General features: G+C 40.6%; 1 protein-coding gene across 2 annotated transcripts; it reads right to left on the bottom strand.

The window, feature by feature from the left end:
- Nucleotides 1-1,081: 1,081 nt before the first annotated feature.
- On the bottom strand, nt 1,082-27,632 carry oprm1 (opioid receptor, mu 1). 2 transcript variants are annotated; one of them, XM_055890063.1, is made up of 3 exons: nt 27,097-27,632; nt 5,615-5,982; nt 1,082-4,814 (listed from the first exon to the last, which is right to left on the bottom strand). In XM_055890063.1, the coding sequence occupies exons 1-3, from the start codon at nt 27,339-27,341 to the stop codon at nt 4,270-4,272; spliced, it is 1,158 nt and encodes a 385-aa protein (XP_055746038.1). In that variant the 5' UTR covers nt 27,342-27,632; the 3' UTR covers nt 1,082-4,269. The 2 variants fall into 2 exon arrangements, with proteins under 2 accessions (XP_055746038.1, XP_055746039.1); XM_055890064.1 differs by having other exon boundaries at nt 5,627-5,982; nt 27,097-27,625.
- Nucleotides 27,633-27,991: the final 359 nt, after the last annotated feature.

The raw sequence follows: 27,991 nt of genomic DNA, 5'->3' as shown, positions 1-27,991 counted from the left end.
GAGGTTATCAATAGAGCCCACCTCTTTGATATTCTGTTAAAACTTGACAGAGTTGGCATTCTGGGATAAGGTCTGCAGCAGACCATGTCATATTAATGGAAGAGCAAGCGTAACAACCTTCATTATCATTCAACTCGACAAGGCTATTCAGACTGACAAGTGACAACTAATAGAATCCAATATTTAGGCCTAATTCAGTCACTTCCTCTAGTCTGATGGCATTACACTCCTGTGTAATAATGTATTGGTAAACTGCCATGGTGGTGTATTTGTAAATTGTGAATACATATACCTCTCATAAATAGTCATAACCATGCATTATTCAGATGATCAATTTCTTTTTTCATTTGCTAACTTTTTATGGCCACTACAAAAGTCTAAGGAATGCATGGCAAATCAATTAGCACTGCAAATGACTGTAAAGAAATGCATTGATTTTACTTTAACGATGGATCTATATCTTTTCTTAATCCAAACACAAAAGCTGACTCAAATTTAATTTCCCTTAGGTAACACTGCAGAGAACAGTGTACAATGGGCATGAAATATTTGATTTCAAAGTATTACAGAATCAAATTATAGCCCCTCTACAGCCGGTGGTCCCATGTCGGGTAATAAACAGCCTGGCAATAACTGAAAACAGCTGCTGCTTTCCGGGGTTCATTTTGTTCCCAGGCTAGCTCTCCTGTAATGGAAGAGAAGAGGAGAGACTGACATCACACACAATGCTATACTCTGAATCAATCATTCTTACCTTATAAAATGCTGTCTCAAATTGTGGCCTTTACACATAAAACATGCATGACACATTGGCCTGTTGATACCGAATGTGATGCCAAGTCACAATGTCAAATGGTTTTACAACTTTGACATGACAAGTGGATCAGATGGGGAAAACTGATTTTTCAGTCATATGAAATCTAAAGTGCTTGATGCAGTCCATCTCAACCAAAACCTTTTTTGCTACATTACAGAGAGAGAAGGTGTGGAGGTCTATTGAACATTTGTTGGATAAAATGGTAGCAACAAATAGGCTACACATAGATTCAATATTGTGGTAAAGGTAATATTCATTACAGTGTTTGATAGGTAATGGTTTATTTGACTACTTACAAAAACATTCAAAATTCAGAATTGAAGTATATTTAGAAAAACAACATTTTCTGATTAACAACTTTATGTAAAATGTAGTATCATGCATATTTATCATTTTAGATATTTGAGTGAAAATCACATACGCAGTTTCAAATTTACAACAATCATTTAGAAAGTACAATGTTCACCATGGTAACAATAAAAGCATCCACTGTTATAAGACAAATCAGAGATTTTGTCAAATACAAAGTCACATGTACATGTTAGTCTATGGTACAGTATATTGTCTTATCCCTGAAAAGATACACAGGCATAATGATACCATCATATACAACTTGAAAATAATACCATAATATACAGCTGACAAAGCCTGACGGCATCCCTATCTAAACATACTTTCTAAAATCATTGAACGGACTGACATATATATATATTTTTTAATAATATATAAATATATCAAGCAAGTACAAGCAAGTTCCAACCTGGGTCCAAATGCTATTTAAGGGATTTAAATTACTTTCACATACATTTCAAAGTAAACATTTATTGTTTTTACAAATAGAAGTAGTTGATTCAGTCCCATTATTTAAAAATACTGAAATACACCGAAAATATACTGTACAAAAATATAAACGCGACATGCGACAATTTTAAAGATTTGGCTGAGTTACAGTTCATATAATGAAATCAGGAAATTGAAATTAATTAATTAGGCCATAACCTATGGATTTCACATGACTGGGAATACAAATATGCATCTGTTGGTCACAGTTACCTTTAAAAATAAGGTAGGGCGTGGATCAGAAAACCAGTCAGTATCTGTTGTGACCATGATTTACCTCATGCAGCGTGACATATCTCCTTCGCATAGACTTGATCAGGCTGTTGATTGTGGCCTGTGGATTGTTGTCCCACTCCTCCTCAAATCAAATCAAATTGTATTGGTCACATACACGTGTTTAGCAGATGCTATTGCGGGTGTAGCGAAATGCTTGTGTTTCAAATGGCTGTGCGAAGTTTCTGGATATTGGAGTGAACTGGAACATGCTGTCGTACACATTGATCCAGAACATCCCAAACATGCTCAATGAATGACATGTCTGGTGAGTATGCAGGTCATGGAAGAACTGGGACATTTTCAGCTTCCGGGTATTGTGTATAGATCCTTGCGATATGGTGCTGTGCATTATCATGCTGAAACATGAGGTGATGGCGGCGGATGAATGGGCCTCATTGTCTCGTCACGGTATCTCTTTGCATTCAAATTTCCATCAATAAAATGTAATTGTGTTAGTTGTCTGTAGCTTATGCCTGCCCATACCATAACCTCACCGCCACCATGGGGCACTTTTTTCACAACGTTGACATCAGCAAACTGCTCGCCCCCACGACACCATACATGTGGTCTGCGGTTCTCAGGCCGGTTGGAACTACTGCCAAATTCTCTAAAATGAAGTTGGAGGCGGCTTATGGTAGAGAAATGAATATTAAATTCTCTGGCAACAGCTTTGGTGGACATTCCTGCAGGCAGCATGCCAATTGCAAACTCCCTCTAAACTTGAGACATCTGTGGCATTGTGGTGTTTGACAAAATTGCAAATGTTAGAGTGGCCTTTTATTTTCCCCAGCACAAGGTGCACCTGTGTACTGAGCATGCTATTTTAGCTTCTTGATATGCAGCACCTGTCAGGTGGATGGATCATTTTGGCAAAGGAGAAATGCTCACTAACAGGGATGTAAACACATTTTTGCACAACATTTTAGAGAAATACGTTTTTTGTGCATATGGAACATTTCTGGGATCACCACTTTACGTGTTGCGTTTATATTTTTATTCAGTGTACTGTAATTATTTAAAATAAAAATACTTAAAGAGATTCTCCAGTACTTTTCTATACTTTTTAGCCAGTACTTCTGAAAGTAGCGCTCACGAGCCAAAATAGTTTTCCTGAAAATTCCGCACTATGTCACATATGTGCAAATATGTGCACGACGTCATTGCTGTTTCCCTCTGCTCTGCTGTGGGTGAATCACATGCGTCTTGCTAGCTGTCACTCATATGGTGAGGGGTTGAAGCTCATTGGCTGAAACTTGAAATGCTAGGGGGCTGGCCCACGCGGGTGAAAATGTAGGGAACAAGGCGAAGCACAGCTTTCAGAAAATAGCCCCTTTCAAACTAAGGATTTCGTGGCTAACTGACGTAAAACAGTACTTCTGCTCATAGATTATGGATTATGCATTTTTGAACTACACATTTGCAAATCCAGCCCAAACTGAGAGGTTTAAAAAATAGTAGTCACCAAAGTTCTGGAGCATGTCTTTAATTAAGCATGTATTTGAACCCAGGTCTGCCACAACCCAATGGTTCGGAATTTATCTCCGTAAACTTGCAAGCACTGTAATATATCCGTTTTAACTATCAATAAATATTTCAGTTACTTGACGTTGATAAAGCAGCATTATCATGTTGATGGAACATTTTGCAGGTGAGCAAGTTGTCTGCCAAGCCCTGTTAAAAATGACAAACAGTATTCAATACAATATCTGAAAATAACTAAATGTAATCTTCTTTTTTTTATCACTTTCAGTTTGGATATTTTGCAGGGCTACATTAAAGGCAATTCACATACACATACAATACATAACAATTTAGCACAGATCATATAGTATATAAAAGCAGCTATACACAGCTTTAAAGCTGCAGTCTGTGATTGGTAGGCTACATCCATTTTCTGACTTTTAAATTAATGATATATAGCCATTGACTCTTGAAACAAACAATAATGTAATTGTAAACAAACAACGTACAACTTCAAAACATGGCCAATTTATAATTTTCAGTAAGTTCAGTATGCCAGTCTAAAAGGATAGCCTACTGTATACATAACAGCTGATGTTGGTTCATTTCAGTGTTCAGCCCAAAGTTCAACATTTTAATAACGCTACCTGACAGAAAGCCTTACGCTGAGCGCTATTCTACATTCAAATATTTGTCAGCCTTGCCAGAAAGAGGCGACAGTAACATTGATGCTCATGCCACGTTGCATTTCAGCATCTTGGCGTATTACGTGTCAGAGCTTTGTGTCAGAGCACCGTGGTTACCTGGGTGACTTCCGAGCTCATGTCGTCGTTGGGCTGGCAGCGCGAGTCTAACGACAACATCTCCATACCTAGTCATACCTGTTGATTGGACCTCTCCACCGTGTTGGCGCTGGAATGCTGCTCGCGCTGGTGCTGGTGGTGGTGGTGGTGGCGGGTACGAGAAGAATTCTGCAGCTCCAGCATCGAAGGATTCAAGGGGATGCAGAACTCGCGGAAGCAGCGTTTGAAGTTCTCATCCAGGAAGGCGTAGAGGACCGGATTCAGGCAGCTGTTGGTGTAGCCCAGCGCGATGCAGAAGTGCCAGGTGACGGACTGCAGCAGGGAGTTGGGGATGTTGATGAGGGCTTTGATGATAACGTAGATGTGGATGGGCGTCCAGCAGATGATGAAGACGGCCACCACCACCAGGACCATGCGGGTAATGCGGCGCAGGTTGCGGTCCTTCTCCTTGGAGCCGGACAACATGCGCACGCTCTTCAGGCGCAAGATCATTAGCCCATAGCACACGGTGATGATGAGGACGGGGATGATGAAGGCAAAGATGAAGACGCAGATCTTCAGAAGATTCTCCCAGTACCAGGATGGGTGGGGGAAGATCAAAGTGCAGTCGATGATTCCTGAAAATGTGAAGATTGAGTACAAGACACAGTTGAACGAATGTAGCATATGAGGAAAGCAAGCGCTTCACAGGAGTATTTTTCACAGGTAAATAAAACTACAGTATATAGGCCCCAAAGCATTGCTCAAATGATAACCATAAAAGTCAGTTGTTTTCGTTTGTTAATCAAGCTTGTGCTGACTGCTTGTATTCCTCAGGCTGACATCAGATATATTTTCATCATGAGACTGCAAATAACACTATCTATTCTCCTCTAACCAATAACAAGAGCTAAGACGATTTTGACAGGCACTTGAAAACCTAATTCAGGAATCACACATCACCAATTTTGGTGACAAGTTTCTATCCCACTAGTACTACTGCAATTATGCACAAACTTTCTGAAGATTATACATGATGGTAGCTGCTAGTCTATGGCCATATATGCCATCTTTAAAGCATAATATTGATGAATAGATTTGGAGGCCTACATTAAGGCCAATTAGGGATGAACGCTTGCAAAACATAATTTAATGAGTTTGTGTCACATGTAAACCTAAATAAAGGATCTGAAAGTGTTCTTATTATATGACAATAAAAACATGCTTCATAGCTAACATGGCACTCTATTTCCCTCTATGACAGACCCAGACCATGCGTAGAACAGCAAAGTGCTTAAATTCCGTTGGCTTTCCGTTCACTTCACAGAAATAACTATCAAACATAATTGTTACTCTCGCTGCTGTGGTATGCTCACGAACATTACGGATAGGATATCTATAATTGAGGATAAAAGAAAAACAGCATGGGGAAACGTACTGTCGTACTTGCCATTATCGGTTACAGTAGTTAAGGCGGTGAACATGACAGGCAGACCGATGGCAGAGGACAGGATCCAGTTGCACACGTTGACAATCTTCGCGTTACGGGGCGTGCGGAAGTCTAAGGCCTTGACGGGGTGGCACACTGCAATGTAACGGTCAATACTCATTGTAGTCAAGGTGAAGATACTGGTGAACATGTTGTAGTAATCGATAGATATCACTATCTTGCACAGCACGTCTCCAAACGGCCAGGTCCCCATCAGGAAGTTGACACTCTGGAAGGGCAGCGTACTGGTGGCTAGTGCATCAGCCAAGGCCAGGTTGAAGATGTAGATATTTGTGGCGGTCTTCATTTTAGTGTATCTGGAAAGACAACATACAAAAATAAAAATTAAGAGACCAAATTAGGGTGTGCTTATCAGAAAACAAATAATCTGGACAGCAACTCGTCTATCGGAAAACCATTTAAAGGTAGACTCAGAAATATCTTTGGTTCACTCTGCCGTTCATGGCAACGTCTTACCACTGTGTCTCAGTTTCTCAGTCAAGTCATGCCTACCAGAACAGGATTACAAAATATTGCAATGGATTTATAAGGAATTGATATTAGAAACATACAGATGGATGGTGTATTGACACACATACACAACTGTCAATTAATTATAATCCAATTTCTCTTTACGGAGAGTTACTTACTAGGCTTATATTATTGCATTGCATGTCATGGGAGATTATAAAAATGTACACAAGCAGCTAGACAGATTCTGAGACTCTATATGTGCAACACCAGGGTTGTGGGTTTGATTCCCACGGGGTACCAGTGCTAAAAAAAGTATGAAAATGTATGCACTCACTACTGTTAAATTGCTCTGGATTAGAGCATCTGCTAAATGACTCAAATGTAATACAACAGTTGCACAGTTGTCTGTTAAAGTACTCAAATAATGTTAAATAAACAGATTATCATGGAAACGTCATTTAGTGGTCTGTTGAAACATTCTTTCCCTTAGAGAAAAGCCACATGATAGTTCTACATGTGAAATCAGAACACTTCACAGGTAATGCCCCGCAAACAAGAATCTTTACAATACACACCCTTCTTTTAACATAGAGCATTTCCTACCTACATATTTGACACACAAGAATACATTATGTATGTTTATACAGTCATTATTATTTAACATGTCATTATCTAGGATTTGAACTCACAAACTCTTGGTTCTTGGTTCCAATATCCTGCTACGCCACCATGTCTGTGTTAATAACTGATTTGACCTGCATTCCAACACTTTGCACTTCAAAATAAAGCTCAGCCTTGTTAAAACTACACTCATGAAAAAAACAATTACATTTGTCATAGTGATTCAGGAGTAACATTAAAACAGAATAATATTCCTCACCAACATTAGACAACTATACAAAAAAAAACTCAAATTGCTGAAGTAAATTAAATTAATGATAAGAGAAGAGTCAGAATAACTGATACCACTGCAGATGGTACACATTTGCTAAGTACAGATACAGTATGTATTATAGGTAATGAATGCTCAGGTGCCTGCAGCAGACTTTGTGGCGCAGCAGAAAGATCAGTTTACCTTTAATCCAGAGATTGGGAGTTCATATACCAGATGGGAAACATTTCAAGAACACTTTTTCACATGTGAAGTGTTCCAAAAACACATTTTCACACGTTTCACATTATAGGTAGCCTATTTAAGACAATCGAGAGTGCCCATCCCTGCCGTACAATAAACATTCTGCATAATGGCACAGCGTTTCATAAACTGTGGGAAAGTTGATATGTTGATATGCTTCAGTTTGCTGCCATATGACTGGTTTCACATTTGTTTCCAGCGATTATAAGGTAAAATAGATAAAAAATAATTGTTGGTTATATTTACAATTCCCTTATCCAAATGGATTACTAATTTACCTACAGTAGCTTTTGTCAAGTTCTAAAATACAGTGCATGGAGAATGGTGTTATTTATATCCCCAAAAAACGAAGTAAATGTTTTTTCCACTTGGAACCGGTAGGTTCGCTCAACCTTATTCATGGTTTTCTCGCTCGTAAAAGAGGTGGAATTCTGAGGGAATTAAGTCAAGGTTAGAATATGGCGTATCTGTAGACACACCTCCACCACACCTTCATTTATTCAAGCTCCACCCCAGAACGAATAGCGGGGGAATAGTACGCTATTTTCATGCTTTAATTCAAGGTCAGAATACCCATAGAGAGAATAGTGCAGGAAAAGGGAATTTCGTTCCATTTACGCTCGCTTAACTCGGATCAGAATCAGCCCAATGTACACAGAAATTCCCAGTTTTATTTTAATTATTTTCAAGACCGGAAAATTAGGAATTGGAATTTAGTTTAAGCCAAACTTGCAATCTTGTGATAGGCTGCTGCTGTTACAGTATGCTGCCAATCAGCAAGTGATATGCATGTTGTCAACAGAAGAGTCAGTAAAGGCACAGTATGTTACTGGCAAGATTGCTATTGGCAACATTTTGCCAGTAAGTCATTATGACTTTTACAATAACTTGCTGACAATTACTTTCCAGTTGTGAACTGACAAATTCACAAGTTGCCATTAAGTTACTGGCAAATGCACAATAACCTCTTCACAGTGCAGCTCATTACTGACACATTATCTTACAAAGTTTGCAGAACAGTCAACGTTAAAGGAGACGCTCTACTTTTATCGGCATAACCGTCAAACACTTCCACAAATACACACATATTTGACCAAGTCCCCAACAATGCTAACAAGCCCCACCAGTACATTGCCCCCCCACCTATATTTCAAACCGGAGTGATGATCGTGCCTTATATTCAAAATATTGGGTAGAAAAATGTCCCATTATACCTACAAGGTACCAATCTGTACCATGGAGTTCATATGTGTACCTGTGAAGTGTACCTTTGACGTTTTTGTACCCCAGGTAACAACACTGTAGTGTACCCTAACCATACCCATATTTTTTTCAGTGTGTTAATATACAGTATGTTCCAAGCAATTCGTATGAGCCTGGTGGCACTGCAGAAACATTGATGCACTCTCAACCAAGACATGGCAAGTTCAAATTCCCAAATAATGTATACTCTACGTCAGGACTCTTCAACCCTGTTCCTGGAGAGCTACACTCCTGTAGGTTTTCACTCCCACCCCAGTTATAACTAACCTGGGCCCAGTTTCCCGAAGTGATGGAACTTACGCTTACAAGTGTTCTGCTTAATGCATCTTTCCTACAACGGCAGAAGATGTAACATGTGTTTCCCAAAACAAGTGTCCTGAGAGAGAACGGTCACTAAGTGCGTCGTTGGAGCGTGTATCGATACTGATAGGAAAGGGAGTGCTGCTCTCGGATCAGCTTTCTCCATTCAAATCTTTCCTTAATATTATAATTATTTCACAACACTGACGACGGATCAACTCCTATAGAGATCTTACCACCTACTGCTGAAAATATTGAGTGATCTTATTTTAATGCTTACCTGATAAAACTGCACTAAATCGCCGATTTGGCACACCATTGCGCACAATGCAATTTAAATAAGAATACATCATGAAATATATTGACACAAATTACAGACAGTAGCCTACAAGTAGCAAAATAGAACTCAATTTAACATTAAATGCCTATAGCCTACTGTATTTATATTTGCAGTCATCTCGTTTTTCTATACGTTGCTTGTTTGTATCAATTGTGCAAAGACATTACACCTTTGTATGTATGTGTAGTCAACTTTATTCTGAAGTTTTCGGCAGTCACAGAGAGACAGATAAACCATGTAATTTTATATTTAGTGGAGATCTTCTGAGCGTTTTCAAGCACAACGTTAGCAAAGATGGTTTTGGGAAACAGCTCCGAGATTTAATGATACTCCTACGCAGGTTCTAACTATGACCTTAACCTTAAAATGCTTTTGGGAAACCGGGCCCAGATTCCGTTTATCAATCTTCCAAATATTAGAATCAGGTGCGCTAGATTAGGGTTGGACTGAAAACCTACAGGATGGTAGCTCTCCAGGAACAGAATTGGAGAGCCCTGCTCTACGTCAATTGTCCTTGAGCATTTCTAGTTTTACGTTGATGTTACGTGATAATTGGACAATTATTTACTTGATTCTGGGAAGCTTTTAGCAAAGAGGAGAAATGTTTTCTTGACAATAAGTCTGTGGCCATATCTCTTTCATGCTCACAGATCTGGTGGTGTAGCTGCACTGCAAGAGGACATTTCATGTTTCTAGCGAGGCTTTCAAATTCCATTGAAAGCTGAGTCACAATTGTGGTCACAGTACAAGGTTTTGCAGTAATTTAAATAAGAATACAGCAGCATACTGTCATTTTCTAGAAAGCAAAGTGCAAAAATGTAGTCTAGCCAATATCCGTTATGTCCTGGTGCAGCAGGAACTTCAGATAGCTAGCAACTTTGAGGTTGTGAGTTTAAATCCCAAGTAAGGTTGTGTCCCAAGTAATCAGCATACTGTCCAATAACACCTGAATTTAGCTGTAAAAATACAGCAACTACAATAGTTGTAGATTTATTGTATTTTCAGCAAGTAGAAAAAAAACTCCAGGGGACCATGACACAATGTTCTAAAAACGCCCTTGGGGACGTCCCTGGAACAAACCGGGAGCTACGAAAAAATCTGCAGGGGACCATGACTGTTGCAATTGAATTAATGTAAATTATGCCTTTCAAAGTAAAATATTCTAAATTATATTTGATACTTAGGCTTTCCAAATATCACCAAACAGTCAAACAGATCAAGAGATATAAACATGTGCCTGCTATAGCGCCACCATGTGATCGATATTAATTTTCTTGCATATGATAAATCTTGACAGTGTTTATAACATGTGTATCAAATGTTGTTACAATACCGATATCCTTGACTGATTTATATCCATTTATGTACCATACCACGGCCACGGAATGTTTATTGATCCATAGCGGCCATGTTGTTTAAGATACTAGTCTGGGCAAAAATTGTGTTGAGACCTTTGTCCATAGTTGCCACATATCAAGTTTTGTGCAGATTGGTAATTCAGTGTCAGAAGAGTAGCACTTTAAGTGTTTTTCAAAAAATGCATCATGGCCGACGTTATGGGTCCCTGAGGCAAATGTGTTCCTTATGAGGAGAAGGACCTATGTACCAAATTTCATGACTTTTAGTCAAACGGGGTAAGGAGCATGCCCTTTCAAAGTAAGCATTTTTAATCTCTTGTTTTAGCGCCACCATTTGGCAAATCAGTGTAATTTTATAAATGCCAGATCTCTAAATGCAAGACGCATCATTTACCCACATTTAGTCAAAATCGATCCAGTTCTGTCTGAAATATTGCATTTGACTAACGCACGAATGCACTAACGTACTAGAGGCTTTCACTGGTCCAAAAAGTTGGATCCGTTCCGAAATGGACATGGGGCTTTACCATCCGGACCCGATATGCATCAATATTTTTTTAAATACAGAGACCCGTCCCAAATGGACCCGAGGTCAACTAGACCAGTTCCGTATAGACCTGGCCGGATCCAGACCTGAGCCGAGTGAGGGAAGCAGCAGAAACTTAATTTTGTAAGCTACTTTATTAACCAGAGCTGATACAGCGCAAGGGAGAGGAGATAGATAGAGAGTTTTGATGCTCTAGCAGGGGCCGTGCTGTGTGACAAGGCTACTGTGAGTGTGAGCGAGTGACACAGGAACAGGGAGGAGGGAGGGAGAGATGAGAGACGGCAACCAAGCAAGCCAACTTCCACTTAAGTAGACTAATAGCTGCCATACTGTAGCTAGGTTACTTATCATCCAATATGATTACTTAGTACCTGTCTTGACTGCATCAACTCGGGCAATGGTAGTTAAGATAGCTAGCTAAGGGCCTCCCGAATAGCGCAGTGGTCTATGGCTGTGCCACTAGAGATCCTGGTTCGAGTCCAGGCTCTGTCGCAGCTGGGCCGCGACCGGGAGACCCATGGGGCGGCGCACAATTGGCCCAGCATTGTCCGGGTTAGGGGAGGGTTTGGCCGGCAGGGATGTTCTTGTCCCAATGCGCACTAGCAACTCCTGTGGCAGGCCAGGCGCAATGCACGCTGACACGGTCGCCAGGTTACAGTCACGCCCTGACCGTAGATTGCTTTGTATGTTTCTATTTTTTGTTTGGTCAGGGTGTGATGTGGGTGGGTATTCTATGGTGTATGTCTAGGTGTTTTATTTCTATGTTTAGGCCTGGTATGGTTCCCAATCAGAGGCAGCTGTCAATCGTTGTCTCTGATTGAGAACCATACTTAGGTAGCCGGTTTTCCCACTTTTGTTTGTGGGTGGTTGTTTTCTGTGTCTGTGGTTTCACCATACAGAACTGTTTCGATTTTCATTTCTGTCATTCACTTTGTTATTTTGTATTTTTCGTGTTCTGATATAATAAATGATCATGGACACTTACAAGGCTGCATTTTGGTCCGATCCTTCATATTACTCATCAGATGAGGACGACAATTGTTACAGTTATGGTGTTTCCTCTGACACATTGGTGCGGCTGGCTTCCGGATTAAGCGGCATTGTGGCAAGAAGCAGTGCAGCTTGGCTGGGTTGTGTTTTGGAGGATGCACGGCTCTCGACCTTCGCCTCTCCCGAGTCCGGGAGTTGCAGCGATGGGACAAGACTAACTATCAATTGGATGAAATTGGGTAGAAAAAGAGGTAAAAAAAAAAAGTAGAGCTAGCTAGCTAACTAGGCTAATGGAGGCTGCACGCACTTTCTCATCCTACACAGTTACAAACTACAACTCAATTCAGAATATAAAGTAGCAGCCTACCTTTAACTTTTAATTACATCCTTTTCATTTCATCTTCCATTGAGTAGATATCTCCCAACTTTTGCCCCAAACGAAGGCTCTATGACTGTAGCCTATTGCTGTTTTGATGACTTATGATTGGCCAACCACAACAATAAGCTACACGCACCACTCTCGTGAAAAGCAAAGAACGGCAGCATAAATGATACCATTTCTCTCTCTCTTGCTCTCTCTCTCTTTCTCTCTCTACTGCAGAAGTCGCATTTGGATCTGCATTGGTCTTTCCAGACAAGTCAGAAAAAATTACACTTAAAGGTAATTTACACTTGAGCGGACATCCGCAGGGTTTACAGTGGGACATGTATGCCAAAATAAATTAAACTATTTTACTTTAAAAGATAACTCCTTTCATGTCGGCTATGTTTGCAGTTTGAGCATGGAGTAATGCATTGTACATAAGCCATGGATGTAAACACGGAGCTGGATGCCTTGACCTTTAAGCATAACATTGTCTGCTAATGCACAGTCTGTGTCTGATGGATGTTTCTGAGGTGTTTAGGTTGATGTCATCAGTGAAAAAGCACAGGAAGAGCCAGGAGCAGGGTGTTTTGTATTGCACATTCTGGAACACAAAATCACTGTCTATAACAAGACCATAAAACACAGCTGGGGTGAATTGCTGATCATGTCTGTCTTCTCTGTGAAGCTTGAGTCTCCCTGACAAAAACATTATGATTACCTAACAGTTCCAGTGAGATAAACTGAAAAGATGGCTCCCAATATAAGGGAAAATAATATCGGGCAGCAGCTAGTATTCCTGGGGTATAAACATATTGTGGCACTTACATCACACAAAAAAACAAAAAAAATCAAACAGCACATCATATAACTTTATTACGCCACTACATATCTACAATATAAAATATATAATACCACCATACAACAATATTACAATGTGAAAGGGAAAGGAGGATACCTAGTCAGTTGCACTCAACCAAAATGTGTCTCCTGCATTGTGTGTGTGTGCCTGTGTGTGTCTCGTCAGTCATCTTTGTTCCATAAGGTGTAGTTTTATCTGTTTTTAAAATCAGATTTTACTGCATACATGAGTTACTTGATGTGGAATAGAGTTCCATGTAATCATGGCTCTGTATAGTACTGTTTGTTTACCAGAGTCTGTTCTGGACTCGGGGACTGTGAAGAGACCCCTTGTGGCATGTCTTGTGGGGTATGCATGGGTGTCTGAGCTGTGTTCTAGTCGTTTGAATAGACAGCTCGGTGCTTTCAACATGTCAATACCTCACAGAGACAAGTAGTGATTCAGCCAATCTATCCTCTACATTGAGCCAGGAGAGATTGACATGCATGTCATTGATGTTAGCTCTCCATGTATATTTAAGGGCCAGTTGTGCTGCTCTGTTCTGGGCCAACTGTAATTAGCCTGTGGTACTTGACCATATGCCTGGGCAGTAGTCCAGGTGCGACAAAACTCGGGCCTGTAGGAGTTTTTTTGTTGATATCAATGTCAAGAAAGAAGAGTAGAGCTTTATTATCCGATCTCAGCTACTGTTGCATCAATATGTTTTGACCATAACATCCACAGTTACTCAAAGCAGTTTAGTCTCTTCAACTTGCTCAATTTCCACATTATTCATTACAATATTTAGTTGAGGATTTAGGGTTTAAAATCAAATCAAATTTTATTGGTCACATACACATGTTTAGCAGGTTTCTTCCAAATACAAGTGTGTACTGTATGACAAAGTCATAGACCGTTTCATCAACTGGAAAGAGAGGAGGATGGCATTGGCGTTTCTCTACAAGTAGGGTGAGTCAACATGTTTTTTTTCTACTTGCACGAACACACACACACACACACACACACACACACACATACACAGAGAAATCAAAACCATGGACAGCCACATCATATTTAGCTTACGTTGATTGGACTACATTGTTTTTGGTATCTTTTAGTTGTCACTGTAAAAGACTATGTATAGATGATTTGATGATGTTGAAATGTTGAAGTTGAAATGGTGCTAGAATAGTGGAGGCAGCTCCTGTTTTCTTTGTGACTTGCGGTAACTTTCTGTGGTTCCAAATCAATAGTTGTTTAGTCGCCCCAAAATGTCCAAAACATTAACTTGCTTGACCATGCGGTAGGTCATGTAAGTGTTTGTAACATGCAATAAACTTTGTGGACTCTACCAGACAGATGTTGCTCTCAGGTTTTGTGATGAAACAAAGGTGTGGTTGAATTTATTCTGCCACTGTGTCTTCTTATTGTCTCTGCCTTAGGCCTACCTATCATGGTCGCAAATGAACTGACAGGTTATTATCACAACACATAGGTTGTAATATGTCTTTTTTCCCGGCTTTTCCTCCCCAGTGATTTTACCCACGCACCACTACTGGCAACTTACAGGAGCAATTCGGGTTAAGTGCCTTGTACAAAGGCACAACAACAGTTTAACCTAGTTGGCTCAGGGATTCAAACTAGCGACCTTTCAGTTACTGGCCCAACATTCTTAACCGCTAGACTACCTGCCGTCCAGTAGGGGAGTGTGTAGGAGGGAGTAAAGGGAAGGAGTCCTCCTCCATCAGCGCTGTCTATAGTTAGCGGAGACTAGTTCACTATGAAAGAGGGAGCACAGTCATCAAAGCATCTGATAAAGACAGACAGCAGCTTAACACTAAAACACTTCAGCTGCCTCTGGAATTACTGAGTGTGATGGTCCGCTTGGCTGGCAGACATGATCACAAAGGTGGCAGTTACCTCGAATCAAATAGAGCAGATATCCCTGCACAGCCGGCTGTCTTTTCTGATTCCTCAGCGCCAGCAGATGATGTCTAGTGGAACAAATTCGCAAATACTTTGGGATGTTCACCACTGACACATGGCTTTTGTGCATGGCGTGTTGTAAGGCCTAATGCACATGCATAGTGACAGTTGACATAGAGTAGGCGTAAACATGCCTTTTCACGGACAGCTCCATCCTCATCAGAGCCACACTAGTACAATGTATGTCGTCACTGTGAAAACATCTAGATTGTGTTTATAGGCAATAAATATACACAGTAACACACTATGGCATCGTAAACCTGTATACAAAACATTTGAGGATTTTAGGAAATTAATGACATGAATGGTAACCTAGTATAACCGCAGAAACAGAGCAGCAGAGTAGCCTATAGCAATGAAGGCTTGTTGCTAAGGAACAACCAGAACATGTCCTCTGACTTTGTGATTATCTTCTCCTGATACATCATTCCATTACATTCAGGCCGAGACAGTGTTTCTCCAAGATTGTTTTTCAACATGGCCCTCTTTAATCATTTCAATTGAAATCAATTTCCCAAATGTCTATAGGACCACACCTATATAATGGTACAGGAAACACTTGAGTTGAGTTCCTTTGGTACAAACAAGTTAAACTTCTAATGAATATTAAAATGTAAAGTGGGCAATCTATATTCTGACGTCTTTCCTTTATCCAGCATTTTAAAACAGAAAATCTTTGTCAAAAGGACAATACGTTATTCAGTTGGAAAATGTCAATCAGTCAAAGACATGTTCTGTCAAAAAACATCATCACTAAAGCCACTGTTAATATAGGAGCCAAAGAAAGCAGTAATGAGTGTGATTATAAACTATTTTTTTTCTGTAGTGTGACATGTTTTGCTCCATCTCCTACACTGAATTATAATCATTTGAGTGGCAGATAGAACAAAGACAAGAGTATATAATGAGTGGAGGCAAAAAAAATATCTACATGAGTAATGCATTCATTGACAAAGCTACTATCAATCATACTGTGAATAAATGTTTACTGTTCAGGAACAGGCCTATTCTTGTCCTCATCTTACCTTGAAGAAAGACATTCCTATGGGAGGGAGGCAATGGTGGACATAAAATTGTTCACCACTGATGACCTTTCAAGACCAGTGCTTGACTTGGGCAGGAGCTCACCGGAGCTGAGTACTGACACCTCAAATTGTCGACTGCTTGATCTCCTGTTCCGCTTCTAGAATATTATCTCAAAAGGATTATGAAGCTCCTGCACCTAAATACAAATGGCACCCAAAATGAGTAATGGTACCCATTTCAGATCAAGTCAAGCACTGTTCAAGACCAATATTATTAATCTCCCTAAATAAAGATGGAAAGTCATTGAGTATGAGAATAAGGGCAGTGTCCCGGAAACCAAATGGAATCACACAGCATGCTACATCCTGTCAATAGATCTCAGGAGTTAATCATAAGGAGAACCAACATATTGAGCGTAACACAATGTGTCATAAACTGCCTGTTAGGGATCCATAGGAGGCTGAGTTACAGTGGACATCAATCATATGCATGTTATTTCCTGGAGTTTGAAAGGATGGAACTACTAAACTCTTAGAAAAAAGCATTCCAAAAGGGTTCTTTGGCTGTCCCCATTGGAGAACAGTTTTGGTTCCATGTAGAACCCACTGTGGAAAGGGTTCTACATGGAACTAAAAAGGCTTCTACCTGGAACCAAACAGGGTTCTTCAATGGGTTCTCCTATAGGGACAGCCAAAGAACCCTTGTTGGTTTTAGATATAACTTTTTTTCTAGGATTGTAGTATTAACCTGTATTTTCTGCCCATTGAAATTATTCTGTTTGGCTTAGAGTACTGTGTTGAGCCTATTCAAACACGTTTCTAAAACCGTAGTTATCCCCACAGGACCTCCAGCACATGGCGAGTAATCTTTGAAGTGGCTTATGAAACCTACTAACATCATGAAACAAGAAAGGAGAGATTTTATTACTAAAGGGTTGTTGAATGATGAGTGATCGATCAGGGAACACTTAGAGAAAAAGAAACCTAATGTTTTTATTTATTTATTATGTATCCCTTAGCTCAGAGCCCTCCTTTATATAATAAATAAATTGGACCTGCTGTACTAGGCAGCCTGTGATAAGAGGACAAATGAAATGATAAATCTTTATTAATCAATATAATTTTGTTTGTGCATAGAGGGAAATTGTACCCTGAATCAATTTCCTTATCTCGCCGAGCTTTGCACATTGTACAAAATTATGATAAAAAAACAAGCACTAGCCTGACACTAGCCACCTTTTTGTTAATCAATGAACAAACATATGGCCATGAAGGGTATAGGTCCATCTTGAATGCATTGTTTGTGACCCAAAAATGTAAGTGTTAACAGCAATTAAGGGAATAGATCAGACGTGATGTTTTATTGTACTGTAAGATAGGAAACACGCTCTGCTCTTGCTGGTAGGCTGACTGGGGGAAGGGATGGTTGGAGAGAACGCATGGGTGTCTCCATGACAACAAACAGCACTCTGCACTTTTTCCCCTGCGGTTTCCTGCAGTTCTAGAATTGATTTATCACATGAGCGTGCAGATATCATTCTGTGGGTGACACAACTTGTCATTTGTTTGTGCTTGTGAGAGTTCCTGGATGTAAGCACTGATCTGGTGGAAGCTTGTGGGTGGGTCAGGTGTCGTTGCTAATGGCATGAACGTTATCCACCATGTAGGTGCTGACCCTCAGCAAAGACCAAGAAAGGTTAAAAAGGTATATTCATTTAAGATAGTTTGGGTTGGTCTGCACTTTGGAAGGATCCAGTTGAGATGGGAATGATTAGCTTGATTTTGCGTAAATCATGCATTGATCTCAATGCAAGATTTGCACGAGTTATGAGCAAAGCTAATTGTCTTAAAAAAATGTTTTATCATAATGAATATCAGTTCAACACGCAGTGCTCATTCGGGCAGTGGCTTAGAGCAGTTTCGCAAGGCTCCCCGCAATGTCCGAGCAAGGTATCAGCTATCACACCATGTAAAGGAAAAACTTTAAAAATATATAAATTGCAACTAACCGGATTTATGTCAACTCCGTCAGACACATTAAACGGCATTTCATTTTTTTCAATTATTGTCCAACAAATGTTTAAAGGCATTGATTGTTTAATTCTAACATGAGCCATTTAATACAAATACAAATATGCAAACTTATTTTTGTTTGTTTTATAGCACTATTAAATCCTCCAGGGCTAATTTCGTTAGCATTTTGCCATAATTTTCAACATTTAGAACATAAAACATTTATACAGCAAACATTATCCCTGTAACGTTCCTGACCTATTTTTGTTATTTTGATTATGTTTAGTTGGTCAGGGCGTGAGTTGGGGTGGGCATTGTATGTTGTGTGTGTTTGGTTAGTCCATGGGTGTTGTATGTGTATGGGATAGTGTTTGTTAGGTTGTCTAGTTATGTCTATGGCTGCCTAGATTGGGTCTCAATCAGAGACAGCTGTCATTCATTTGTCTCTGATTGGGAGCCAGATTTAAGGTAGCCATAGGCAGTAGGCTTTTGTGGGTGTTTGTTCCTGTGTCAGTGTTTGGGCCACACAGGACGGTTGAAGGTTTGTTAGTTTGTTGTTTTGTAGTGTCGTGTTTGCTGTTTTCATTAAAAGTATGATTAATCACCAATCCGCATCTTGGTCCGATCCATGCTCCTCCTCGTTTGAGGAGGAGAACAACAATGACTGCCTTTACAATCCCTTAGGTCTAGCACAGGAAATACTACAATTGTTTAAGCATATATTGCAGACCGGGGGTTAGCCATCAGTGATGGAGTTGACAACAGATACTCAAAGCAGACATATTTTTGCCTCTAAAAATAAAAGTTCAATAAAAACATTTGTAAAATATGGAAAATTACTATTTTGAAAATCCCCAAATGAAAACATAACCAAAAATCTGACGGAGTTAATGTTTTACGGAGTTGACAAAAATTGCTTTTTCTTCTTCATTCAATTTTTTGCTTTATAACTTTTTTCACATTTTTTGCTTTATAACTCTAAAACCTAATTAAATGTAACAAATTTTAACCAAAATGTACAGTGGGGAGAACAAGTATTTGAGACACTGCCGATTTTGCAGGTTTTCCTACTTACAAAGCATGTAGAGGTCTGTCATTTTTATCATAGGTACACTTCAACTGTGAGAGACGGAATCTAAAACAAAAATCCAGAAAATCACATTGTATGATTTTTAAGTAATTCATTTTCATTTTATTGCATGACATAAGTATTTGATACATCAAAAAAGCAGAATTTAATATTTGGTACAGAAACCTTTCTTTGCAATTACAGAGATCCTACATTTCCTGTAGTTCTTGACAAGGTTTGCACACACTGCAGCAGGGATTTTGGCCCACTCCTCCATACAGACCTTCTCCAGATCCTTCAGGTTTCGGGGCTGTTGCTGGGCAATACGGACTTTCAGCTCCCTCCAGAGATTTTCTATTGGGTTCAGGTCTGGAGACTGGCTAGGCCACTCCAGGACCTTTGTTATGCTTTTTACGGAGCCACTCCTTAGTTGCCCTGGCTGTGTGTTTCGGGTCGTTGTCATGCTGGAAGACCCAGCCACGACCCATCTTCAATGCTCTTACTGAGGGAAGGAGGTTGTTGGCCAAGATCTCGCGATACATGGCCCCATCCATCCTCCCCTCAATATGGTGCAGTCGTCCTGTCCCCTTTGCAGAAAAGCATCCCCAAAGAATGATGTTTCCACCTCCATGCTTCACGGTTGGGATGGTGTTCTTGGGGTTGTACTCATCCTTCTTCTTCCTCCAAACACGGCGAGTGGAGTTTAGACCAAAAAGCTCTATTTTGTCTCATCAGACCACATGACCTTCTCCCATTCCTCCTCTGGATCATCCAGATGGTCATTGGCAAACTTCAGACGGGCCTGGACATGCGCTGGCTTGCGCTCCAGGATTTTAATCCATGATGGCGTAGTGTGCTACTAATGGTTTTCTTTGAGACTGTGGTCCCAGCTCTCTTCAGGTTATTGACCAGGTCCTGCCGTGTAGTTCTGGGTTGATCCCTCACCTTCCTCATGATCATTGATGCCCCACGAGGTGAGATCTTGCATGGAGCCCCAGACCGAGGGTGATTGACCGTCATCTTGAACTTCTTCCATTTTCTAATAATTGCGCCAACAGTTATTGCCTTCTCACCAAGCTGCTTGCCTATTGTCCTGTAGCCCATCCCAGCCTTGTGCAGGTCTACAATTTTATCCCTGATGTCCTTACACAGCTCTCTGGTCTTGGCCATTGTGGAGAGGTTGAGTCTGTTTGATTGAGTGTGTGGACAGGTGTCTTTTATACAGGTAACGAGATCAAACAGGTGCAGTTAATACAGATAATGAGTGGAGAACAGGAGGGCTTCTTAAAGAAAAACTAACAGGTCTGTGAGAGCCGGAATTATTACTGGTTGGTAAGTGATCAAATACTTATGTCATGCAATAAAATGCTAATGAATTACTTAAAAATCATACAATGTGATTTTCTGGATTTTTGTTTTAGATTCCGTCTCTCACAGTTGAAGTGTACCTATGATAAAAATTACAGACCTCTACATGCTTTGTAAGTAGGAAAACCTGCAAAATCGGCAGTGTCTCAAATACTTGTTCTCCCCACTGTATATTCTATTTGAATATATCTGGAAGATGGAGTGACAGTTTATGGTTGTGACCATGGTGATTCCAATATTGTTTGTCAAAAGTAGAAAACTTTACAGACTAAGAGTGGTCCTGTCGCACTACATGTAATGAGGATATGAATAAGTCCTTATGGTCCTTATGGTATAGCTGATTCATTTAGGATTTTAGACCAATCTGACAGAGTAAATCAAATCTCTGAACACAACTTTTAGGAATCAAATGTAAATTAATAATATTTTGTATGTGAAAGTATTTAGAAAATTCCCCAAACAAATATTTTATTTTATAAAATGCCCCTAAATGTAAACGTTAAGCTCAAATAATGCAACAAAATAAAAAATGTCAACTATAAAAATAAGGTTTCAATGCCAGACAATGGACTGTCCCGACTTTCAAGAATACCTGAGCTAATTTCCTGCTATTCTACACATTTTGCCATGAGGCTGTGAGAAGCTGAGACACCGTGTCTCAATCTTGGCACTCCGCCACCATTGTAAAAAATATTTTGGAAGCTATAGAAATGCATTTATTAATGTAACCTTAATGCAAACTTTTAAATTATATTTTGTGAGCTAAACATTAAAAAAAAGCCCAAATATATTTTTTTAAATGTATAATTTTGAGAGATTACTAACGTTACTGTCCCCACTACAACAAAACAATACTTAAATACATGGAATTCAAACATTTATTTGAAATACTGTAAAATTCCATTAATAATTCCTATGGAGGACTACTCCTACTGGTAAGTGCCAATATGGCCGACCGGTGGCTTCTAAGCAATCCAGGGTTAATATACATCATTGGCTACACCAGTGCATTGGGTTAGATGGAGGACTTTGTGAGTGTATTCTGAATTCCCCAAGGGAGTTGACTCTCGCGGTTGTGCTTACAGTAGCTTACATGCCTCAGGGTCATAGTGAAGCAGTGAAGAGTGGCAATATGGGGGGAAAACCATACCGAAACTTGTATTGTGGATAACGAATATCTGTATTCTTATTGAACAAGTTCAGGTACGTCTGAATAAGACTGAACTCGACCCAGGACTCTTAGACTACTGTATGTCATCAGCAGACATCAGTTGGTCATCACATCCTCTTATTCATCAAAGAATAAATGAAGCAGGCGAATGCTGATGTACTACTAATCCTACTACAAACACCCCCGGCTGAGGAAGACATTTCTGAGTAACATCGTTGATTTACGGTTGACCTTGACCTTTTGGGATTGTGGCTGGGGAATGGCGATGCTCCAATGATTCAAGGCTTTGTTGTGTTTCTGACATTTTCCATCCCTCTCTAGCTCAGGCCGTTATCCCCACCTGCTTCAAGATGTCAACTATCATCCCCTGCCCAAGAAAGGGAAAGTAACTGAACTGAATGACTACTGACCCGTAGCACTCACTTCCGTCATCATGAAGTACTTTGAAAGGCTAGTCAAAGACTACATCACCTTCTCCCTCCCTGACACACTCGACCCTCGCCAATTTGCCTACTGCCCCAACAGATACAAGGACGACGCAATCGCCATTGCCTTGCACACTGCTCTCACCCACCTGGACAATAGGGATGCATATGTGAGGATGCTCTTCATCGACTACAGCTCTGCCTTCAATATCATAGTGCTCTCTAAGCTCACCACAAAACTCACAGCCCTGGGACTGAACTCCTTCCTATCCAACTGGGTCCTGGACTTCCGGATGGGCCGCCCCCAGGTAGTGAAGGTAGGCAACATTACCTCCTCCATACTGATCCTCAACATGGGGGCCCCACAAAGGTGCATCCCCAGTCCCCTGCTGTACTCCCTGTATACCCACGACTACATGGCCTCACACAGTTCCAACTTCATCATCAAGTTCGCTGACGTCACGACAGTAGTAGGCCTGATTACCAACAACGACGAGACGGCCTACCGGTGCCAGGTAGGCCTACTGGTGCCAGGTAACCAACCTCTCCCTCAACATCAGCAAAACAAAGGAGCTAATTGTTGATTTCAGGACGAACCAGCTGAGCACGCCCCCATACTCACCAACGGGGCTGCCGTGAAGACGGTCAAAAATGTAAAGTTTAGGCCTCCCGAGTGGCGCAGTGGTCTAAGGCACCGCTGTGCCACTAGAGATCCTGGTTCAAGTCCAGGATTTGGCCGGCAGGGATGTCCTTGTCCCATCGCGCTCTAGCGACTCCTGTGGCGGACCGGGCGCAATGCAAGCTGACACGGTCGCCAGGTGTACAGTGTTTCCTCCGACACATTGGTGCGGTTGGCTTCCGAGGTTAAGCGGGCATTGTGTCAAGAAGCAGTGCGGCTCGGCTGGGTTGTGTTTCGGAGGACGCACGGCTCTCAACCTTTGGCTCTCACGAGTCCAAACGGGAGATGCAGCGATGAGACAACACTAACTACCAATTGGATACCACGAAATTGGGGTGAAAAAAAAAACAGTCAAGTTCCTCGGCATACTCGGCATCCGAGGAGCTGAAATGGTCAAACCACATAAACACGTGGTGAATAAGGCACAACAGCAACTTTTTAACCTTAGGAGGCTGAATAAATTTGGCCTGTCCCAGAGGGCCCTCACAGTGTTCAACAGGAGCACCATCGAGAGAACACTAGTCAGCTACCTGCTTCCCACCCCTTCCTGCCTAATCCCCCCCTGGACTTGGCTGGTGGACCATTCTTGATACACAAGCGAAACAGTTGAGCGTGAAAAACCAAGCATCTTTGCAGTTCTTGACACACTCAAACCGATGCCGCCTGGCACTTACTACCATACCCTGTTGTTAATTGGATTTATATGTTTAAATTAATGATTCGAATACTCTACCCTGAAAGCATATAATTGTATGAAATTGATTAGAATCATAAAGTTATAATTAATGATGTGTGTAGTTTTAGTCAGTAAAACAATATGTCTCTACAGTATCTTAAACACAGACTGTCTGAGCAAAATTCGGTGCCGACCTTGGCTAGGTGCCACTGAGAGATTTGGTCTCACGGCCTCCCCAATCTTGGGGGAGGACGGGGAGTGCTTCTCACGGTCTCTGTAATCTATGTCGGCTGGGTAGGGAGACAGTATGTGCACAGGATACCTACTGTTTGTGTGGAAGTATGTGCGTAAGGAGTCTGTGTGTGTGTGTGAAAGTATGTGTGTAAGAAGCCAGTATAAAATGAATGGTTTTGTACAACTAACCAGCGCTCTCGTGAATACACATTTTGACTATCATAGCTGGGGCCTCCGTCTGTTTCATTCGACCAGTATCTTACAAATTCTGGGTTGCAGACTGAGTAGTTAATTGATTTGGGTTATGAACATTGAGAACATAATTCTCGTGACACCCGTTGAAAGGAACTTAAATATTTTGTCTTGCCCATTCACTCTTGGCATTCTCTCAATCAGCTTCACCTGGAATGCTTTTCCAACAGTCTTGAAGGAGTTCCCACATATGCTGAGCACTTGTTGGCTGCTTTTCCTTCAATCTGCAGTCCAACTCATCTCGATTGGGTTGAGGTTGGGTAATTGTGGAGGCCAGGTCATCTAATGCAGCACTCCATCACTCTCCTTCTTGGTCAAATAGCCCTTACACAGACTGTAGGTGTGTTGTGTCATTGTCCTTTTGAAAACAAATTATAGTCCCACTAAGCGCAAACCAGATTGGATGGCTTATCACTGCAGAATGCTTTGGTAGCCATGCTGGTTAAGTGTGCCTTGAATACTAAATAAATTACTGACAGTGTCACCAGCAAAGCACGCCCACACCATCACACCTCCTCCTCAATGCTTCACGGTGGGAACCACACATGCAGAGACCATCTGTTCACCTACTCTGCATCTCACAAAGACACGGCGGTTGGAACCCAAAATCTCAAATGTGGATTCATTAGACCAAAGGACAGATTTTCACTGGTCTAACGTCCATTGCTCGTGTTTCTTGGCCCAAGCAAGTCTCTTCTTCTTATTGGTGTCATTTATTAGTGGTTTATTTGCAGCAATTTGACCATGTAGGCCTGATTGACCCAGTCTTCTCTGAACAGTTGATGTTGAGATGTGTTTGTTACTTGAACTCTGTGAGGAGATTTGGGCTGCAATTTCGGAGGCTGTTAACTATAAAGAACATATCCTCTGCAGCAGAGATATCTCTGGGTCTTCCATTCCTGTGGCGGTCATCATGAGAGCCAGTATAATCATAGTGGTTGATGGCTTTTACGACTGCACTTGAAGAAACTTTCAAAGTTCTTGAAATTTTCCGCATTGACTGACCTTCATGTATTAAAGTAATGATGGACTGTCATTTCTCGTTGCTTATTTGAGCTGTCCTTGCCATAATATGGACTTGGTCTTTTACCAAATAGGGCTATCTTCTGTATACCTTCCCTACCTTGTCACAACACAACTGATTGGCTGAAACGCATTAAGAAGGAAAGAAATTCCACAAATTAACTTTTAACAAGGCACACCTGTTAATTGAAATGCATTCCAGGTAACTCCAGGTACCTCATGAATCTCAAATATAAATATATTTTACTTTGTTTAACACTTTTTTGGATACTACATGATTCCATATATGTTATTGCATAGATGTTATTTCATAGTTTTGATGTCTTTACTATTATTCTACAATGTAGAAAATCGTAAAAATAAAGAAAATCCCTTGAATGAGTAGGTGTGTCCAAACTTTTGACTGGTACTGTATATATTATTAGTGTTTTTTATTGTTTCATTCACACCTGAACTGTCGGAGCTTAAGTATTTCACTGTACACTGCAACTACATCTGCGATACTATGCATGTGACTAAATAAAAACCTGATCTAATCTAATAATATGAATGATGTTAGTGAAGCTGTTTAATTAAAAACACATATCTGTCTAATAATGTGTGCTAACAGATGCGTCATGAGCTGCCACCATTCAACACACCTGTGACTGAATGATGGCATGTCTGTATAGCAAGTGGTGTGATGATATCAAAGTAACATGTTCCTATGTAAATCGGAAAACTATCAGCAGTCTCATGGCCAATCCATCCTCTCAATGTCTCCATGCAGGCCAGACTGGTGCTCAGTCTCACAAGGGCAGATCACGGGCTACACATGCTCTACATTTCTAATGAGCCATTACCCTAGTGAATTATTCTGCTGTGAAAGGGTATAGGCCAGGGTATTGCCTACACCAAGTCCTTCTAGTGGGAAAAGTCCTTCTTAAGCGGTGAGGTCCCACCATACAATAGTGACCCTAATACCAATTTACTGACATATAGACAGGTTCAGTGTAATAACAGTGTAAGTACACATTGTTACATTGCACTTACAACTAACTGTAAGGCCTGCTACTACACTGTGTTTTGCTAAAAATATTATTGCAAAATAAAAGTATTTGTAATTCTTCTGGACAATTTGACATGCATTTATTTATTTTTTATTTTTTTGGGGGGGGGGGGGTATGCTCCTCAAAATATATCTTTACAAAGTAAAGTGTTTATGAGAGTTAAGTACCAATAATAACAAATTATGTCAAAATCATATGTAGCCAATGTCCGCCAATCAATGGTCCCACATCAATGGTTTCTATGACAGTTAATATTATTGTGGTGACTCCACCGGGGTCTGGAAATCCATTGCGTTATAGCCGAGTCCAAACGCGTTCATTTCTGACCGTTCGAGGCACTGCAGTTGTCTGTGGTTGCAATAAAATGCTATCTTTAACAGCAGTCAGTTGTGACTAGGCTATATAAAATTACACATGGTGCAATACTCTGATAGCCTATTGACAAAATGTGTGCAATACATTTGTTTTATGATGGCGTTCAGCACATCCTGTAGTTGCAATGAATTCCCTTTAATTACAGGCTGAATAATGTAGCCATTTACTGGTCAATATCATGATTTACGTGCGCCTAACTCCCGGTGGAATTCTTTCACGTGCTCTGTTCAGAATAATTATTGAGCATGGTGCCATATTCGTCTATCAACAACCTGTTTCTTTCAATTTACCACAGAATATGGTTCCTCATGGTATCCCCTTTTATGGCGGGTTACTGTCAGTTAATTTTTCTATTAAACTATGAAATGCACACATACTACTAATCTAAACTAGAATCGGATTTACCATGCATCAGAACAATAGTGTCAGGGCAGTGTAGGCTATAAAACCTGGGATTAGTTGTTGATATCTTACCTGATAATGACATACATGACGAGCACGTTTCCCACCAGACCAAGCACACACACAATAGAGTAAAGAGTCGTGATTATAATCGCGATGATCACTGGTGTCGAATCTTTGGTCAGGTTGTCTGTTCTCTCACATTTGGCATCCAAACTCATGTTATCGCTGAAGTTCCGACAAAAAACACTATTGTTCATCATGGCCAAATTTGAGAAATGGTACGGATTGTTCGACGTGTTGCCACCGCTTTCCATGGTCAGCTGAAGCTGTCCCGGCTGAGGCGCTCAGGACAAGAAATCTCGCAACGATTCTCTCACGTTCAAGGCTGCACGGTGTGAGTTTTAAGACGTTTTTGTGTCACACCAAGTACCCTTACGCACGAGTTATGGGACGTGGATGAAACATAAATGCATATTACCAGTTCACCCTATTGCGTTTTCTCAATTTATCAAGCAAAATGACGTCACTCCATGAACCAACCCCGAGGCACTGGCGTTAGAATGCGGTAATTGCCTATAGCGAAGCATTAGCCTTTAGAATTATTTAACAATATTGCGCTACAGTAGACTACATACATTTTCAAACTCAGCCCTTACGAAAAAATATTTCAATCAGAGTGCAGTATAACTGCATTACACTGTAGTATAACTGTAGTTAGAGTGCAATATAACTGCAATATGCGCAAATAATGATCCAAAATAACAGTCTTTTTTACTTCAGTAATTTTGCAGTGTAACTGCAGTTAGAGTGCAGTATACGAACTGCAGTTATTCTGCAGTGCACTCATTAAGCACTCATTAAGATCAGGTGTGGCCAACACACCTGAACACACTTAACAAGATAGAGAATAGAGTTTTGTTGATTCTGAGAACGGAATGTATATGTTTTTAAATAACGTTCTTAG

The sequence above is a fragment of the Salvelinus fontinalis genome, chromosome 30, assembly GCF_029448725.1.
Source record: "Salvelinus fontinalis isolate EN_2023a chromosome 30, ASM2944872v1, whole genome shotgun sequence".
In the NCBI taxonomy this organism is placed as follows: Eukaryota; Metazoa; Chordata; class Actinopteri; order Salmoniformes; family Salmonidae; genus Salvelinus; species Salvelinus fontinalis.
This window is presented reverse-complemented; position numbering and strand designations above follow the sequence as displayed.

What these genes read in the sequence shown, in the direction of transcription:
- oprm1 (XM_055890063.1), bottom strand. Translation starts at nt 27,341, where the DNA reads ATGGAAAGCGGTGGCAACACGTCGAACAATCCGTACCATTTCTCAAAT. An exon ending in GTCATGTATGTCATTATCAG is followed by an intron (nt 5,983 to 27,096) that starts GTAAGATATCAA and finishes TTGTCTTTCCAG; the next exon opens with ATACACTAAAATGAAGACCG. An exon ending in CGATAATGGCAAGTACGACA is followed by an intron (nt 4,815 to 5,614) that starts GTACGTTTCCCC and finishes TCACATTTTCAG; the next exon opens with GAATCATCGACTGCACTTTG.